Genomic DNA, 20738 nt, shown 5'->3' on the forward strand with positions numbered 1-20738 from the left:
ATACAAAACAACCATAATAAATTTAAAAGCCAACTGAGTATGTGCGGCTTTGTTCAGGGTTAAGTTAGCATACATGAAGAAAATCATTGATAGAGTATTTGGATTAGTGAAATAAAAACTGATTTAATGGTCCCCTTAGGGAGATTAAAGACAAAGAGTTTTCGAGAATTATAATGTCTTATCTCACTTCAGTATCCCGTTGCTTTTGTTTTGCATTTCAGTTTTTCAAATTATTGAAGTGATTCCATTATTTCCAGAAAGTTTCTTGGTAGAAGAGATTGGATACTTAAAATAATTATTCATTTTAAGAAAACCCAGTGTCTCAAGTGTATTCTCAAAACAGTGTCAGTATTGGAATAATTGAGAATCTTAGCTTTGAGAATATACATTTTCACTTTTAAAAATTTACCGTATTAATTGCCTCATCTTGTGCTATTTCTTTAATTTGGGAAGGCTGTGGGGAGTGGTGATGGGGAAGGAAATTTTCAGCTCATTTGAGTGGAACACTCTATGATTGGGAAATAACCTTTTGTTATTTAAAGGCATAGGTGTGAAGGTGAGATGTGCTTTCCAGCCCTTTCACTGGCCATGTACCAGCCCAAAGAGTTACTTTATTAATTTAAAAAGTATATTAGAGCTTCCCCAGTGCAATGGCTTCACATTATTAACTATTTACTCCTTCCTGTCTTTTCCCATCACGTTGTTACTTTTGTATTTCCACAGTGATTCAGAATGTTACTCACAGGGCTTCAACTAAATCCCCAGATAAGACTCCCTTTGGAGGAACGATATTAGGTGAGTGTGAGTGTATCTTGGTATCTATACCTCCAGTAAACAAGTCAGGCTCTTTTTTGATAAGAGAGCGCTTATGGAATTTTACACTGTTAGCAGGTCTATTAAATTGATATTAGTTCATTTCCTTTCAGTACTAAGCATTCTGGCTTGTGTCCATGCCAGGCTAGGAGCCAAGAGATGCTACCTGTTTTAGTGTGTGTTAGAGAAACAACTCTAGCCCATGTCTGGGAGAACGATGGCACCCATCCTACTTGCCCCATGGTGTTGCATTTAGGAGGGAATCCTTGGTGTATTGAACTGTTCTTTAAAATATTATTATTACTAATGGTGTTTTGTTCACTTAATATGTTAAACAGCCATTTTATAATTTTCTATTCTAAGGACTAAAAGCCTGAGGATTTTTTAGTTCAGTTCTGAACATTTAAAAAAAAATCTGTTTAAAGTTTGAGTTAGGTTTAGGTTTAAAAAAAAATCTGTTTAGGTTTGGGTTAAAATTGATTAAGCCAAATAAGTGCTAAATGTCATAGTTTCTATTATCTGATACTGTGAGCTTTATTTTATGTCATAACCCATTTTCTTTCTCTTACCCTATTCTTTTTCCTTGCAGTCCATCTTATTATTCCAGGCCTTAATGAAACCACTGTAAAACTTCCTACATCCATAATGCTTGAAATTTCAGATGCAATCAAGACACAATTAGGTAAGCAGCAATGTTCCATATTTGAACTTTGGGACGACTGAGTATTAGTACTGATAATCCTAGGATACCCAAGGAATCTAGCAAATGAGCTGTTTGGACATCTCAAAGTAAAAACTAAGGGACAGGCATGTGCACTATTGATGGGAATGAAAATGGTACAGCTCCTATTAAAAACTGAAAACACTATGACCAATTCTCAAAAAATTAAGCATAGAATTACCATCCAGCAATGGTTCCATTTTACCATCCAGTAGAATGGTCCAGTAATTCTACTTCTGGGTATATAAAGAAAAGGTGGAAAAGAGTTATCAAAGAGGTATTTGGACATCTGTCTTCACACTAGCATTATTCACAATAGCTAAAACATGGAAGCAACTCATGTGTCCATCAACAAATGAATGGATATGCATCTCGATATTTATAGCAGTCACCAAGTTATGGAAACAGACCAAATGTCCATCGATTGATGAATGGATAAGATGTGGTGTACACACACACACACACACACACACACACAGGAATATTACTTGGCCATAAGAAAAGAATGAAATCTTGCCATTTGCAATAACATGTATGGAGCTACAGAGTATTATGCTAAGTAACCTAAGTCAGAGAAAGACAAATACCATATAATTTTACTCATATGTGGAATTTAAGGGGAAAAAATGAAAGTGTGGGGAGGAGAGAGAGGCAAACCAAGACACAGACTCTTAACTATTAAGAACAAACCAGTGGTTACTAGAGGGGAAGTGGGTGGGGACATGTGTTACACGGGTAATAGGGATTAAAGAGGGCACTTGTGATGAGCACCAGTTGATATATGGAAGTTTTAAAAATCACTACATCATACACTGAAACAATATCATACTGTATATTAACTAGAATTTAAGTTAAAACTTTAAAAAGTTATTAAAAAGAATGCATAAGGAAAATGTGGGATGTATATATAATGGAAAATCATTCAACCTTAAGAAGGAAGGAAATTCTGATACATGCTACGGGATGGATGAACCTTGAGGACCTTACGCTAAGTGAAATAAGCCAGTCACAAAAAGATAAATAACGTATGGTTCCACGTACCTGAGGTACCTAGAGTAGTCAAATGTATAGACCATATAATGGTGGTGGCAAGGGATTGAGGGAGGAGGGGACAGGGGAGTTAGTGTTTAATGATATAGTTACACTTTTATAAAACGGCTTTTGGAGATGGATGGTGGTGATGGTTGCACAACATTATGAATGTATTTAATATTACTGAAGTGTAGACTTAAAAATGGTTAAGATCATATATTTTATGATTATGTTATTTATTATGTTATGTTATTTTATTTTATTATTTTATTTTTATTATTATTTTATTATGTTATTTTATTTTATTATTTATTATGTTTATTATGTTATTTATTATGTTATGTTATTTTATTTTATGTTATGTATATTTTACCATGATAAAAAAATTTAGAAAAAAACAGCAAGGGGCAGAAGGCTTGGTGTGTTGAAAGTATTTATGTAGATCATGTTCTATCGGCAAATAGTTATTATATGTTATATAAAATATATTTAAAGGGATCCCTGGGTGACTCAGTGGTTCAGCGCCTGCCTTTGGCCCAAGGCATGATCCTGGAGTCCTGGGATTGAGTCCAGCATCAGGCTTCCTGTATGGAGCCTGCTTCTCTCTCTGCCTGTGTCTCTGCCTCTCTCTTTCTCTGTGTCCCTCATGAATATTTTTTAAAAAATTATCATTTGTCAAATTATCCAAAATACACAGGTAGGTAACATTAGAAAATTGTCCCATACTCTAAAGGGGCCAGTAGGTATTTTCAATGAGAACTGATGTAGAGGTCAGGAGTGTTAGAATTATTTACTTGAAATTGACACTGCCTCCTACCTCTAGAAAGAACTCAATATAATTTCAGTGTTTTAAACACATACAACTTAACAATTTGGAGGGAAACAAAGCCAGCAAAACCCTTTAGACGGAGCCCAGGGAATTCCTGTCGTGCTCAACTGGGGTAAAGTAGTTGCTCCAGTCGAGTATCAACTCAGTCAGGACTCAGGACCCTCTATATAGACAGCATCTTGGAGCAGGAGAAGCCCTGGCAGGCTGGTGAGCACAGACTGCTGGACCCACCCCCAGAATTCCATGGATGGGCGATGGGACCTGAAAATGTGCCTTTCTAGCTAGCACTTAGGACATCCTGAAGCCACTTGCCTAGAGTCATACTTTGAAATCCCCGCCCCCATAGTCTCTGGAGAAGGTCTTGAGCTGTTGATAAATATGGAAGGAGGTGGCATGATGGGGTAGAGACTGAGCAAAACTAAAAAATGCAGATATTTTCTCTGAATTAGGCACTAGCCAAGAACCTCAATATTTGCATAAGTGACTGTTCACCTTGTGTGGGTGCAGAAAGAGATGCCGGAGGAGCCCCTGTTTGGCAACATTTATTCAACACATAATTATTATTACTCTGTGGCAGGGTTGCAAGCCCTTTAATGCTTTAGAACTTAGGACTGCTGGCCCCTATAGTGTGAGGACCTGCCCGAATCAGGACACGAGACTTCATTTCTCCTGACCGGTTTGCTTGTTTGATGCTAGGCAAGCAGATTCGAACAGTTTCCAAGAAATGGACTCTTTGGTTCTCCTTAGCTTTTTTTTTTTTTTCCTCCTTAGCTGTTAATTTGAGAATTTACTGGAAGGAGGAAGAACAAAACCTTAACTGAGTAGAAGAGCGCTTAATCAGTAGACTTAACAGTCCTACCAATTTTAGAAAAATTTTCAGAACTTACACATCACCACTTTATTAAGATGTGCAAATACTTGCCAATATTTGTGGTTTTGTGCATCCTTACATTTTTATTATGAAATATTCATGCCTATTAGTCCTAGAGTGAGTTACCTCTGAGAATGGAGACGAGTGACCTTAGACATCATTTCTTAAATTTGTACATTGGACTTGATCACTTCCTTTTGAGCAGTAAAACTCTGACTAAACTCTGTATCATCTAAATGCTGGGATAAAATGCAGGACCCTTCCAAATTAACTTTCCTTCTGAGCCTGTGTTTGCAATCCAGTGCTCTGTATTCTAGTGCTCACCTGTTCTCTGCCCAGAGCCTATACACCTTGCCCTGTCCCAAGGAAAGTCTTATTTGGAAGGCGGAGGGGGAGGGGGGATGACCACTGGCCAATCTCTTACTGATGTGCTCCCTAAGCCATGCAGCAAAACTGCCAGATGCAGAATTTGTGAAGGAGGTTAAAAGTGAGCAGTTTTCCCCAGACCACTACTGTCACTTTCGAACTGGAGGATATTTCCTTCTTTAGTCTCGAGTGACACATCCTAAACTTTGTGGTTTTTGCAAAGTTCTACATGCTGCCTTAATACCCATTCAGGCTTTAGAGAACAGGCTTTCTGTTTTCCTTAGAGAATAAAACAGTGGGTTTGTTTTATTTTGTTTTTGCTTTTATTTTTCTGATATGATTCACTAAAGCTTCCGAATTTTTGAATGTGATTTCGATAAAGAAAAATGGCATATAAACAGTACATCTTTTTTAGCTTGTTTTTCTGTGGAAACACCATCTTAAACTTAGCACACAGCAAATTTCTTATGCATTGAAGAGTTTGATACTATCTTTGGAAATGTTCAGTAGATCCATCAAATGTACCACCTTAACAAACTGTATTTAAAAATTACATTTTAGGGCACCTGGGTGGCTCAGGGATTGAACATCTACCTTTGGCTCAGGGCATGATTTTGGGTCTGGGATCGAGTCCTGCATTGGGCTCCCTGCAGGGAGCTTGCTTCTCCCTCTGCCTGTGTCTCTCATAAATAAATAAATCTTTAAAAAATTACATTTTAAGTTTACCACCTTCAATGAAGAGATACTGATTAAATAGTACACTGCAATTCAGAAAAGTACTGTTTTTTTGAGTGGGGTAAATCCTAAAAACAATATCCTCATTCCAATAGGGTCCATCATGGGACATCAGGAAATTAATAGTGTTTGTTCTAAGAACACATGGTGTGAATAATGAGAGAAATAAACAAGAGAGCTAGTATTACACACACCCCTCCCTGGGGGCATACAAAGGGTTTGCCAAAGCCAAGACTTAGCCTGCCAAAAATGAAAGGAAACAACTGTGTTGAAAAAAGGTACAGGAAAATCAGAGGAAAGGGAATTTCCTGGGTTTTAGGCCATTTTCTGGTGGCATTTTACTCTGCTTTTGACAAGACTGCAGTTGTACAGAGACAGTGTAGGTGAGTGCTCATGGGTTGAGAAGAGACAGAAAGGTGCTCTTGTGCAAGCACCTTCCCCGTCTACCAATTTCTCTGACATCTGAAATGCCATATTGAACAATACAGCACGCCTTTAAGAGGAATTAGTGATGTGTAAAGAATACAAATGTCCCTTGGGAAGGTAGTTTACCTTTTTTTTTCCTTTTCATTAGCAGCCTAATTATAGGTTAATGTGATTGCCAGCCGAGGGCATATTTTTGATATAAGGAGTTAAAGCAAAGGAATTCCAAGCATTGTTTGAGAATATAGGATCTATAAGTAAAAATAAATAAATAGTCCTAGTCAGCCAGGGAAACCACTAAGAGTGTAGGATGATATTACACAGGAAGGAGAGGACTAGCAAAGGTGCTTTGAGGGAGAAGAGGACCTGAAAAACTAAAGAGCACTACAGAAAAACCTTACAATCTCACATTAAAAAAAAAAAAAAAAAAAAAAACCAACCTCCCCATGGTTCATCTTGAAAATAACAGGACCAGAGTTCGTAAAAATCTGTAATCTGAATGTTTTTTCCCATGCTAACCATCTCCATGCATCTCCATGCAACAACAACAACAACAAAAAAGTTGATTAAATTTAGAAATTTTAAGACTGGAATCTATCATAAATTCTACTGGATCTGCTTTTTTAGTTATTCAGAGAGTCCCTTCTCTTTGTGTCCTGCTCAATTAATTCGAACGACAGTAGTTAACATTTCATAACTTTATGTACTTGTGAACCCAAAACACACACCCGACTACTGGATACGGCAGGCACGGAAGCACTTGTGACACCTGTGTCTGGCATTTTAAAACACTCCTGAAAATACGGAGCTCTATGGAAAAATCTAGTGTCGACTTCCATAATATAGACTGAAGACTGATTTGCTTCCATTATCATTATCGTGAAAGGGATGACTTCATAGTTGTCTTCAAGTCCTTCAGAAGTAATAAAGACTTCATAGCCCATGTTAACCAATAAGAAAATGGTCTTTACAGCAGGGAGGTGAACTACAGAAGGAAGTTAAAAGATTTTCATCCTTAAAGAAATGTGAGAAAATTGATTAGATCAATAGTTCTCAGCAGAGGGCAGCTTTGTCCCCTAAGGGATATGTGGCAGTATCTGGAGACATTTTTGCTCATCAAAATTGTGGAAGTGCTCATGAAATACAGTGAGTAAAGACCAGAAATGCTTCTAAACATTCTGTAGTACGCGGGAAAGCCCCCCAGCCAACAAGAAAGAATTATCCAGCCCAAAATGTTGCTAGTGCCAAAGTTGAGAAATCCAAGAAGTCCTGTATAGTTTAGGACTCTAATCATCATCATCATCATCATCATCATCATCATCATCATCATCATCCCATCTGATTATAAACATTTCAAGTTGACATGATTGGGGTATCTTGAGGATGAATGAATTCTTTCCTACTTCTAGACTTTGAAAATATTACAAGTAGGTCATTGACTCAGTGTGCTAAATAGCTGGATAAAAATCATTGTAAGTGCATTCTTAAAATGGGAAATATCAGGGCATCTGGGTGGCTCAGTAGTTGAGTGTTTGCCTTCAGCTCAGGTCATGGTGCTGGGGTCTGGGGATCAAGTCCTGCATCAGGTTCCTTGCAGGGAGCCTGTTTCTCCCTCTGCCTGTGTCTCTGCCTCTCTCTCTCTCTGCGTCTCTCATGAATAAACAAATAAAACCTATAAAAAAAATAAAATGGGAAGTACCTTAATAATTGGAGATCTCTGACATAGGAATGTGCTTTCTTTGAAAAAGAACACCTATGTTTTAGAAAAAAGGTTCCTAAATACTGAAGAGGTTAAAAACATGGGGAAAAAAATTTCATTCTTTATGCTGAATTCCCACAGAGACCAAAAGGAAAGATCAGTGTTAACGTGTGGCTCAAGTAATAGCTGTTGGTATTTTTTGGCCACAAATATTTTCAAATATCTTAGTTTCCTGTGTGAGTTATTTGCTTTTCTAAAGTTTCAGTGTCATAACCTATTGTTTTTTTTTTTTTACCATATACAATAATGGGGAATCTCTGCATTGTTTTGTTTTTTTAAATATAAAATTCTAGGGAGTATTTGCAAAATAACCTATGCTTTCCAGAAACTCTTATTTATTAATGAGAATGACTTGAGAGCTGCCCAAGTATTGGGTTGTGATTTTTGTTTTCTTCATTCCAATGCCAATTTAAATCTTAAAAGAATTACCTAGAGTTCATGGGATTTAATTCTGAAGAATCCCGGGTGCAAGTGCACAATAGATCTGTGCATCCCACCACTGCCTGCCTCATGGAAAGAATTAAGAGCAAAATAGACTTCTCGAAATAATCCATTACTTGATTATGTTTTGAATGAATTATATTTGGACACTGTGTTAGGAAGAAGTGAGGTGAATTGTTTGTTCTCTGACTTTTTAGCTAAGAATGAAACTTTGGCATTACCTGCTGAATCGAAAACACCAGAGGTAGAAAAAATCCCAGCACAGCCCATAACAGGTAAGGATATCCCTATGTTGTTAACTTTGAGAGAAAAAATATTTCTTGAAATGGTAAATGATTGACAAGCTTGTACTTTTTTTAGTGAAAGGCCATTAGGAAATTAATTTTCACCATAAGCACAAACAATAAAAGATTGTAGATCCTTAATTTTTAACATTTGGAAAAATAACTGCTGCAGAAGGAACAATGGGATCATACAACCCAATATGTAATATGAAAGTTATATTTTTCACCCTAACGGAAAGTTGTCACCTCAACATTTTGAGATATTTTTATGGTAAAATCTAAAAGTAGGGTTTACGTGTCCTTGTATATGAAGACATGAGCTCATTTTTCATTTCTTTCACAAGTGGTCGGTTTAGCAAAAATGCTATAATCCCTCCTAAATCCACAGCCTGGTAACTAGGAAAGTACCCTAGAATCATTTAGAACATTGCAATTAATAATAGTTTGGTGAAAATCCCTTCAAGAATAAATGTGGGATACATTTTCCCCATAGTTTATCTATCAGCCGTTACTAACATTCAGCATTTTTTCTCTGAACTGCCCAAATCCAGCCCACTGGGGACACATTTTTGTCTGAACCACAGAGTTTTTGTCAGAACAATACCACCTCATCCACAACCCAATAAAACAAACATCTGGCAAGAACTTCCCCAATACTGCATTTAGTAAAATCTCTCCAATCTAAAGTGGGTTTTTTAATCCATAAAATTGCCATAAATTAAATGATCAGTGGATATTTTACCTTGCACTAAACTATTGGATTCATAACCGGTCCAGAAAAGATAGATTATAGATTGGCAGGGAAATAAAATAACTTGATTTCAAGAAACCTATTCAAATAGGAATATTTCTGACAGAGTAAGAAGTAAAGGCTCCTACCGGCATGGGAGATGGACCTTTCATCCCCCACCTTCATGGGTGTTGGGACAAAGGTACAAACTATCTAAGATGCTGGCATAATCAATTCAAATAAAATTCCTAGGTAATTTTTCTAATTTCAATATGATTTGTGGTTACCAAGAAAAGCACAGGCATGACCCAGTAGATGACTCCAAGTTCTTTTTCTGCCCCAGAGATCCAACCCATTTTTCCCATTTATACTTTCCTCTCTTGGCACGGTATCTGACGGGAGAGTCTACAGCTTTCTTAGTTCTCTGCCAAACCTTCTTCAGAATTTCCCTCTTCAGAAACACTTAGGCAAACACCATATCTTATTATTCATTGTTGTGTTTATTTTGTGTCTTGTGGCCGAGCATTTGAGTCCTTACCATAATTATAATCCAAGCTTTGGGGTGTTGACTGCAGTTTGGAAGAGAGAAATCTTTAATGTAATAGTTCTAAATAAGCCTTTTTCTTTTATTTGCCCACTTAATATTTGTCATATGCTTGCTTACTTATACCCCAGACATGGTGCTGAGCCCTGGAGATAATAAGGAAGAAGGCAGGCAAGGAAAAAATTATGATGATTAAGTACTTTCACCAGGGTCCATTCACTGTGGTTTTTGGAACACATGGAAAGTGGACGGAGCTCAGCAAGGCGGGGGTGGACCAAGTGTCAGCTCAGGCACCTGGGACGAGCCAGGGAGTCCTTCATTAACTTGAAAAAGAATTGGTCATTTGAAGTGTCAGTTATGGATTCGAAAGGGCAACAAAATCACCTTATGATCTTTGGTCACTTCATTATTTTATCTTAATGTGTAAAGTTGTCTTTTTTACCTTCTAGTGACTCCTGAGTCAATGCCAAGAACCACGAAACCCACTGTGTCTAGCGCGTTAGACTTTTCAGAAAAAACACTGGGTAATTCTAAGAATTTTTTTTTTAATAACTCCCAACACTCATAGGAAAAAAAAAATAACCCCAATGCCTTAGTTCCCTCCTTCCTTTTATCCCCCACCCCACCCTCCATTTACTGGCAGTCATGAGCTCTCCTATTTCTTGGACCAATTCCATTCCAGAGTTAACAACATGCCTTGATCCTGGTGACTGGTTTTCTAGGCAGCTCTGGATGCTAGATGCTGACTACACATACCTTTTACCAGTCCCTTGGGATGTATAGAAAAAACTCCCAATGCCAGCCTTTCCACCCACACATCTTGGAGGGGGAAACCTGGAAGTCTCGTCTGTGTCTGTGCTTCCTTTCAACTGGCTTCCCAAGTCTTATGTGCACTAAGCTTGAGGAGAGTCTCTGAAAGTGTCATGCTTTTTAATAAGAACTTCATGTCCTGCAAGTTAGCTGCTTCTTGGCCCAAGACAGTCTTGCTTTGTTCTCTTCTGCTGGAGAAAGAGAGCATCAACGTGTGTTTTGCTGTGCCCTTGGGATGTTGGTCATCCATGCCCCATCACACCCTTTGAAACTACACCTTCACATTTTAACAGCGATGCGAAGCCTTTCCTGGGGAGCCAGCTATCTCCCCAGAAGCATCAGCTGCCCTGTGCACACTGTGTTATGAGCCGGCTTCACATGGTTAATTAAGCGTAACCTTGCAATGTCAAATCCTGACTCAGGGAGTTGCTGACCGAATTCTTCTTCGTTTTAGTTCTCAGCGAAAGGACTCCGGAAGCCCTGCAAACTATTCTAATACCTAGGTTTGAATTGCCACTGAGCACTCTAGGTAAAAATTATTCAACATTGCAGCTTGTTATTACCTTGGAAATTTTATGCATGCCTTCAATCATTAGGCTAATTCAATCAGACTTATCGCATAGGAAAGACAGGACACATGGTTTATAGAGCAATAAGCTCCCCACCATGTTTAAGCTCCCTTAAATGTTACAAAATACTTTATAGTTTAGGATCCTAAAGGGTCTTTATGACAAATCCTTTGGTTTTTCCTTTTGGTCGCTGTATTTTGAGACCATATTTGATTCTTTTTATCCAAAATCATTGGGTCACCGAATTAACTATTCTTCATACTTTTCCTAAATATCTTTTTACTTAATTGTTTCTCCAGACAGAGAGGATATGTATGTTATTTTGGCAGACTGTTTCTGAGAATCTGAGTTTATTGAATTTATTTTTGATGTTGTTGGAGTGGGAGCTTAGATATAAAGCCACATAGTTACTGAAATTCTATTTTCCATTAGATGGACCTTTTTTAGTTCAGACTTGTTTGGTGCTTGATTTGAGTTAAAATGTAAAGGCACACATACACATAACTAAAGAAATTAGGAGAGTAGTAAGGGTGAAAAGAAGAACCCAAATTCCTCAAATTTAGCAGCTTGACTATAAAAAATAGAAAAAAAGAAGCTTTGTTATAGTATCTGGCATCAAGACCACGAGTAAGAAAGGCTACTAACAATACCTTACTTGACATAAGTAATTTGCCCTTTTATGTTTGTTTTTTGTTTCTGCAAGCTTGAGATTTTGAAAACTGTTTTCTCTGTTACATGTACCGCAGGTTATAACGTTTCTTATGTGTTTTGTTGCAGCTCCAAAAAGGCTTCCAGAATTTCCTCAGGCAAACACACCCTTCCCCTTTGAGAAGCCTGAGGGCACCTTGGGTAATAGCAGCAGCTTCACGCTGGCATTAAGATAGGGGTGGCGATCACTTAATTCTATAGGACATGCTTATTGGATCCAATCTTAGCAAATCTCGATGACCTGATGAATTCCATTAACTCAGGCAAACAAGGGGTTGATTTAAAAACAAACAGAAAACAAAAAAAAAAAACCTCATTTGTTGATTACATTTTCTGCAAATTCAGTAATAGTCATCAGTATGTTAATTTTATATAGGTTTGGGCTTTGTCCTGAAAAATGCTGAAAGTATGACACTGAATTCTGGTGTCTGTCTGTCTCTCTTAAGTTTGTTTATTTCAGTGAAAGAGAGCACATGCAGAGTGGGGAGGGGAGAGAAACTCAAGCAGACACAGCACTGAGTGGCGAACCCGACACAGGGCTTGATCTCACAACCCTGAGATCAGGCCTGAGCCAAAACCAAGAGTTGGACGCTTAACCAATTGAGCCACCCAGGCACCTCCAAATTCTGGTCTCTCTCTGATCTCTAGTCAAATGCTCTCTGAGTAGACACATACTGATTTCTTGGTGTAAAATGACTTCTGATTGGATTGGTGTGTGCTTTTATTGCAAGCTTTGGGCAGCCACTTAACCAGACCAGCAACCTATTTCTGTCCCTTTCTCTTCTCAAAAACAAGACCAAAGAACTTCAGTGAATTCCATTTCTTTCTGCTGTAGCCTCAAGTGAAAAGCCATGGATTGGGCCTACAAGTAAAACATCTGAAGATTCCAAACTTCTCCCACCTCAAACTGGTAATTTCATTCTTTTTTAAAAATAGATTGGACCAACAGTATTGAATAACTTCTCTCTCTTTCTTTTTTATTTTTATAGGTTCCCTAGTTGATTATCAAAATACTTTGTAGTACATGGTAAAGCTATCATCCATTCTTGATACTTAGAGGAATGCCATGTTTTTCTCAATGCGGCAACAAAATGGTCTTGTATTTGCTTTAAAAATCTGTGTTTTAATGTTTGGATAGACAATTGGAAGTGTGGCTAGAAGACGGACTGCGAATTGGCTCATGGATTTTGTAGAGACATCTCATGACGTTGAGAACAGTAATAAAGTAATTAATGTATCAGATATTTGCTTTTTTTCCAACAAAAATATTCAGTGAACATTTGAGAGCTCACTATATGCAAGTTAGTGCTAAATCCTAAAATCTGTAAGCGTATTGTGACATGAAGGAAAGACCACAGGTCTTGGCGTTAATAATGGACTTTGATTCTAGTTCTGGCTTTCCCATTAACGATATACTTGAGCTTTTTCTCTACTGTCCTGGGTCTTAATTTGTTCTTTTGTCAACTTAGGCAATTGGCTTTTTTCTCCTGAGAATTCTGTGTTCCACAGCTAAAACTGATGAGGGAGACAGCTTCCTCTTAAACAAACAGATTTCCTTACGTAAAAAGTGATCGTTTATACATCTTTTCCTTACTGTCTAGCAGTCAACTAAAGAGAACGATCAGCATGTGAAAATTATAAGAAAATCTTGGAAACCGCTTTGTGTGATACTTATGTGATTTTTGTTTTTCTTTTGTAATTTGGCTTGTATTTTAATTTTTGTGAACTTTGTCATTATGATGGTTTTGAGTAAGCATGATGCAGTATATGATGTAGTTAGAAGTTCAGGTAATGAAGTTAAGTACACTGACACTCTGTGGTATTCTCCAGAAAGGATTCCAGCAGAGGGCTGGTTTGAGAAAGACTGAGAATGTGTCTTTAGAGGCATAGATTTTAGTCAAGTTATTCTCTCTCTGTTACATGTGATGGGTTCAGATCTCAGCAAAAGATAAAAAGATGGCACCACATGAAGTACGCATGTCTATTCCACTCTCCCCTGGGTGTTCTCCAGTGGGAAAACACTTGAAAGTTGGCTATGGTTGTCATCCAATCCAGAGAAATCTCAAATTGGGTCTTTCTAGTTGCTGACCCTGAAACTCTAATGCGATTACTTAATGTGGGTGCAAACATGTCTTCAGCATTTCAGGTCACCTGAATCTAAATCTGGGTTATGTGTAGGGTTTCATACTGAGCCGTCTCATAGGCACTGCACTGTGATCATGGAGCAACGACTGGTCTGTGGGCCTGTGTGTGGTTTCTCTGCTAACTGTGGCATGCCTAGCCTGACTCCCATACCATTCGTGACGATTACAGCTCTCAAACCAAACTGGACTAGATGAACTGTTAGGTCCCTTTCATCTCTTAGTTTTTGGGTTATTAACCTTGGGGGCACAGGGTCACTAGGTTTTCCTTGAGCAGTCTATAGTTTTTGGGTGTCTGTGACTATTGAAGAGTGAACTGACCAAAACCTCAGGGAAACCATTTATGAAATTATCCTGCCTATGAAACCCAAATTGAACCAGGCTTTGGGGAGTGAGGAGAATATGTTGGGGAGTGAGGATTGTAGGGTTGCAAAGAGACAAAGATAGATGAGATTAAAGATCTTAATAAAGGAAAGTTTCCTTCTGCCTTTAATTCCAGAAAGGAATATTCTGGTCTTGCTCTGATGGAGTATGAATAGTGGCTAATACAGCAGGAAGCACTTGCATTATTCAGTTACCTCACTGCTGCCAGAGCAACGCTAGGCTGCCAGAGAACTTCCAACTACTGACTGCCAACCCCCTCTGGATGAAGTGTTGGGGCTTGTCACAGGCTGTAAAGGTTCAGTAGGTAATGATTTCAGGCATGAGCATTAGCCCTAGAAACTTCCTAGCCTTTCTCCACAACATTTAAGTGTTATATTTCTGCTACTTAGTATGATCCTCAGATGCATTGGCATCACTGGGGAACTTGTTAAAAAGGTAGAAACTTGGGCTCCACTCCAAATCTACTGCATGCTTTTTAAACAAGATCTCCGGGTAATTGGTATGGACAGTAAAGTTAGAGAAGCACTACCTTATCACTAGTCTAAAATATTTCACATGATGTAGGTAAGAATCATCAAATATGGTCAATTATAGGATGAGAGGCCTCAAGTCAATATAAGATTAGTTTCTCAAAGTGGGTGATTAAATATCTTTTGTTTGTACTAATGCACACAATGCTTCTTTCTCTTATATAAGTTCTGTGGCATCTTTTTAACATGTTAAATTTCAAATTAAACCTTGTCCTATATATTGTGATTTGAAGAGTTGATATACTCAGGCCATCTTTTCATTCACTTCAGCCTTTCATGTTTCTTGTATGTGAATTTATACCTGTAGTACATTTCTATTTCCTATTTAGTTTCAATGTGTGTGATTATTTTACTTTCCACTTACCATGGTTTCCTAATGCAATTGTTTTAGAAATTAAGAGAGAGGTAGAGAAAGTACTGGAATGCTGGTCCATAAAACCATTGGTCCTATTTTTAGTCATTATATCCTTTGAAGAAATGATATATCTTAGCTGGTATGAATGAACAAAATGAACACATTTTGTTTTCTCTGTTGGGATACAGCATATTTGTACTTACTATATCTATTCCCTGCAACCAAAGACCACTAGAACTACACCTGCATTTGAACAGTTAGATGTATTTACTCATGAATGACGACAATAGAGAACGTGGAGTGTAAGGAACTATGGGATCTCTTGGTAAGAGGGTGCTGGAAAGAACTTATTGTAGGATGTGCCCTTGTTTTAGGTGATTCTGGGAGGGTCCAAGGAAGTGATGCCTTGTTCTGGATTGGCTGCTGCCAGGAAGTGGGAGTAATTCTGTAACTGACAATCTTAATTCCTAGCTAGAAGGCAAGAAGAACAGAGTGAAGCAAAGGTGTGATTGGTAAATTCATTAGCCAGAAGGTGGGGACAGTAATTTTTGTGTTTATACATTTGTGTTTCAAAACCACAATTACAGAATGGTTTTGTTTTTGTCTTGATCCATCTTGGTCATGGAGTGGGCTTGTCTGATGTTGGTGTTCTTTCAAATTGTTGATGTTCAGCAGGAACACACCACAATCTAGCTGCAGGTACCAGGCCAGCTCCTGGATGCCAGGGGCTGCTTTTCTCTTAATCAGACATCAAGTGTAATTTATCAACACCTTTTGTAAAACTCATTTTGCTTCGGCTTTTGCTGGATTTGTTTTCCACATCTACTTCATATTTTATATCAAATCATCAGAATGTGTGCTCTCAAAAAGGTATTTGTATTAGTTTCAGATATAAAAAGCTGTATGGAAATTTTAACTTGCATGCTAACTATTGAAATCCCGAGGTCATTTCAATAGTTGCTGAAAGAGTAGGACAGGATATTTGGAACTTGGAATATCCCCCAAGATCTGAGAACTGTAGTTATAAAATATATTCTTCCCCACTTTTAGCCTAATCTTTCATTAGTGCTATATTCTGTGATCTCATTATTTGGAATTGTATTTTGTATTAAGCCTTCTCTAAAGTCTATTTAAGTAAGATTGATTTTTTTTTATTCCCTTGGCAAAACCATTTTTTTCTTAAAGTATAGAAAGGAGATGATAAAGATATGCTCTATAGTTATGCACCAGAATATATACTTCTTTAAAGATTTTTTTCTAAGATTTTTGAGTGAGAGAGGGAGATTGAGCACGAGTTTGGGGAGAAACAGAGGAAGAGGGATAAGCAGACTCTACTCTGAGCGTGGATCCCACAAGCCTGAGATCATATCCTGAACCAAAATCAAGAGTCTGACCCTTAACCAGCTGAACCACCTAGGAACCCCTGGAATATATATACTTCTTAAAATCTATTTTAAAGGAAAGTTGGCCACATTTTAGAAATATGTATGTGCTTGTAACAATGATTCAGAAAAGTATATTTTTCTGAAGATGCAATAGAACTGGTCCTAAATCCTACTGGTAAGTGGCCAGTTGACTATGATTTCTGTGTGAGTGAGTTCTAGAAGAGTCCCCAGTACCTTCCACTCTCCAAAGAATTATGCATTTGTGTTCACACACATGTACTTGTTGGATTACCTCTTCATTGGAAATATATAATTTTGTATTTGGACGCCAGTTTTCTATTAAGAGATTCAAAGGGTTGTACATATATAGCAGCATACTGACCCTCCTGAAGTCCCTGGAAGTAAAGAGAGCTATCATTTTCTTTTAAGGAGGTAAGTGAGAGGCTTACCCCTGAATAGATAGAGGAGCAAAAACTAGATCCTCATTCGTTTCTTTCTTAAGCTTCTCTCTAACAAAGCACTCCAAGTTAAGTGTGAAACAATGTCATACAGCTCGCTTTGAAATTTTTCATTGAACAGTTTCCCAACAGAGTTAATTAAATGTTATTAGAGCCAGGTGCCTTATAGATTTTTGAGAAACATTAAGTGGTCTGTGAGAAAGGCTGGCCAGTTTCTGAAGTTCATTCTTAATTTGAATGCAATCACTAATCTGTGTACTATAGAGTGAGACAAAGCGGGGTTAATAACCAACTCAACTATTTGACAGTGTTGTGATTGTAGACAAGTTTACCTCTTAGAGCCTCAGTTTCCCCATTATGAAATGAAAATAATATATCAATTTTTCCACTGGGTTGTTATGTCTTAGAACTAATGTGTAAAAAAAATGTAAGTCACTAAATCTAATTCACAGATTCATAGTACATATGAGGTGCCCCGTAATCCTTTCCTGAATGCAAGGGACTCTTGCACTGAATGCATTCTCTTCCCACCATACTGCCCATCCCAGACTTGCTGAATTGCTCCAGGCACTCAATAGTAATAATAAAATACAATAATAACAAATTACTAAAGAGAAGGAAGGAAGAGAGAAAATAAATCGACTCTAAACTGGTATATAAGCCAACCAAATGATTCTTGGGTCTTCATTTCTCTTGTTCAAACATTTTTACAAAGAATAGAAAAGGTATGTGTATTGTTAAATAACAAAGAGGCCCTGCTCTCCATGAAATGGTCTGATGTCCTATTAACCCCATAGCAAGAATGTATCACACAGCTATGCTGTCAAGAGTGGCAGCCTGAATCATTCTATAAACTCTGACCCTTTCTAGGTTCAGGGAATAAAGAACCTAAATGGCTGTGTTTTTCCATGGGCATCAGAGGCTGGGAGAAGCAGCATAAATGCTATGTGTGTTATCATCCCAAGCTAAGGCACGTGCATGATTTCTAATTCCCTTGTATCATTGGAGGGGTAGGATGGACATCAGCCTTTCGTTTCTGGCTTCATAATGTCATCTGTGTTAAGCCTCCTTAACTTACCTCCTCCATCCCCTTAGAAAGACCATCATTTAATACCAGGAAAGATTTAAAGCCGAATTCAAACAAAGTAAATGGTTTATTTTTATAACCCGAGATGATTCGACATGATTACTTTCATCCTTAGAAAACCCTCCTGCCTATTCTTTCCCCAGCATGTCCAGACAAAATTGATTTTTCCCTCCAAATGTACTGTGACATATTACTAAGATGACTCCCTTCTTTTGGCATAATTCCTTCCCCTTGAACAATAAACAGTTCTCTTGAGAGGCTTTCCCTTTGCAAGAGAGTCAGAACTGAGAATAGTCAGCTTCATCTCTTCATTAGAATCCACTTTGGAAGCTGCCTTAGGAGTTCATCACTAATTACACTCACTACTTTGTAGAACTTCAGTAAATTACAATATGATTTTAAGTTCTATGAATCATTTAAAGACCTGAAAACTTAATGACTAGCACACCCGAGGAGTGGTATACTGGTTGGAAAGTTGTGGCCACAGGTGGTTTGCTTAGGGTGGTTGAAAAGAGATTGAACTCTATCTACATTTGGAGCTTAGTGCCTCCCTGTGAGGTGTTGATGAGCGAGGATCTGGCCCACCCAACTGGATTAAGCCCTAGAGAGGAGAAAAAGTAGGAATGAGTGGTGGTGTTGATGCTTAGAGAGTAGGAAAAATAGGGTTCAAGTGCAGCAGATGGTTTACAGATTCACTTTGAGATTTACAGCCTCAGCCTTTGGTTTCGCTTTATGAACATTTTCTCGTAGGCACTATTTTCACAAATTTCAAGGCCAACCAGAAAGGTATGTTATTTTTCCATGAACTGAGAAAAGCATTTATTTATTTATTTAAATGGTACTGAGAACTCTGTGTGTGGTGTTCATAAATGTTTTTCTCATCTAGCTATTTATTGATAGTCCTATTGTATTTTCCCATTGCTCCTTCATCTATATTTTTAGGATTCTATTTCCATGGCAGAGTATGGCCACATAAGCCTATGGCAGGTAATTAATTGTGTAGTAGAGGAAGAGATCTGTGTGTACAAGTATGTGTATCATAAAATAATTAAAGGGGCTTATTCATTCATTTTCATTTGTCCTTCCTGAGAGCATAAACTACCCAACTGTCAAACCCACTGTTACTTGTTCATTGTAATGGCCACCTTGCAGATTAACACTATAAATTCCATTGATTAATAGAATAATTATTTCTAATTTATCAAGCCTCCACCACATACCAGGCTCTGGAGTAAAATAAACCTAGGAGTGCCTAAGAGCATGACTGATGCAATTTTTGTCTTAATGAGGTCTTTCATGTAACACTTTGTTTAAAAAAGAAAGTCTTTCATGTAGTTACTAATATCCATGGAATTTGAATAAAATAAATTGATAAATTCTTGGTAATTGGAAATACTTTATCTGTGCACTATCGTAGTTTCCCAAGCAATACCAAGCATTTTGATGATGGAATTTGCATCTAACCAGGTTTTAAAAACTAAAAATGTACAACCAACAAAACAATTTAACAAAGGTCGTTTTAGGGAGTTGTGAGCAAATGGCAGTGTAGCTTATTTCATACTAATATCTTCTCTGAAAAATACAAAAGCAAAATTTGATTATGCTAAGTCATTACTGTTTTTTGAGAGAAAGTTAATAATTGCTTTTTCTAACCTTTGAATTGAACTACCTATTTTACTTGCATTAGATTGGTCCTGTAACCGTAATTGGTCCCATTTATGTTCTGCGAATGCAAGATTAGAGAATGTGCTTACTGTCAAATAGGAGCATTTCACCCACTAAAGTAAACATTGGTGATAGAAGATGTTTGCCTCTAAACATCTAATAGTGCACCATTAGAGTACTATTTCTAGATACTCAGTATCTAAGAAATAGAAGGGTTTGCTCTTAACTCTCAGCTGTCTATCTCTTTTATAGCTGGAGTAGCCTTTTAAAAAGCCAGGGATGTCTAACCACTTCACACATTTCACTCTGGTATAGAAATATGTAGGAATTTTGTAAAGCAATTAAGGGCTGTTGATTTTTAGAGAACTCCATTTTTTTAAATTAATTTTTATTGGTGTTCAATTTACCAACATACAGAAAAACACCCAGTGCTCATCCCGTCAAGTGTCCACCTCAGTGCCCGTCACCCATTCCCCTCCAACACCCGCCCTCCTCCCCTTCCACCACCCCTAGTTCGTTTCCCTGAGTTAGGAGTCTTTATGAGAACTCCATTTTTGACACTGTTCTGTCCTCTGACATCTAGTACTTCAAGTCAAAAAAGCATGTCTAATCCATGAGTCAAGTGAGATGGTGGTGGTGTGTCTCTCAAAGCTGCCCAAACAACAGAAAACTTCCAGAAGGTTGTGTCTGTGAGTTGTTAGCCCTCTTGTTCTTAACTTACTCAACTCTCAGAGACTCCAGAAATAGAAATAGCAGGGACCAAGCCTCTTAGCAGATGTGTTATTTTAATCTTAAACATGTTTGAGAAAATGTTTGGAAATAAGAGGTCCCTGACATTTGGGAACTTCCCAACATGAGCCACAAAGGCCAGAGGATGATAGAAGGGAGGCTTCTCTCTCCAGTATTGTACCTTCTAAGGACAACATGAGGGAAAGTGCCAGCCTGGCTTGGAACCTGCAGAATAAAAGGGAATTGTAAATATAGAGAAGAAGTAGAATGAGGGTAAAAAAAAAATCTCTTGGGACAAAAAGTACAGAATCTAAGAAAGCTGTTTCTTAACAGAAGAAGGGAATAGATAGGGATAGAAGGGGAATGTGG

At 37.8% G+C, this 20738-nt stretch overlaps 1 protein-coding gene across 33 annotated transcripts in view; it reads left to right on the forward strand.

Moving 5' to 3' along the window:
- LOC121482302 (ABI family member 3 binding protein) overlaps nt 1-20738 on the forward strand; it is a 241038-nt gene that overhangs the window by 107726 nt on the left and 112574 nt on the right. For 27 of the 33 annotated variants that reach the window (XM_041740203.1, XM_041740557.1, XM_041740276.1 and 24 more), the window contains exons 8-14: nt 724-795; nt 1403-1495; nt 8188-8265; nt 9998-10072; nt 10813-10887; nt 11705-11776; nt 12471-12545. In XM_041740203.1, coding sequence (XP_041596137.1) covers nt 724-795; nt 1403-1495; nt 8188-8265; nt 9998-10072; nt 10813-10887; nt 11705-11776; nt 12471-12545 — 540 coding nt within the window. The remainder of the gene's footprint in view (nt 1-723; nt 796-1402; nt 1496-8187; nt 8266-9997; nt 10073-10812; nt 10888-11704; nt 11777-12470; nt 12546-20738) is intronic. The other 6 variants (XM_041741209.1, XM_041742337.1, XM_041742367.1 and 3 more) reach the window with 1 other exon arrangement.

The sequence above is a fragment of the Vulpes lagopus genome, chromosome 1, assembly GCF_018345385.1.
Source record: "Vulpes lagopus strain Blue_001 chromosome 1, ASM1834538v1, whole genome shotgun sequence".
Lineage (NCBI taxonomy): Eukaryota > Metazoa > Chordata > Mammalia > Carnivora > Canidae > Vulpes > Vulpes lagopus.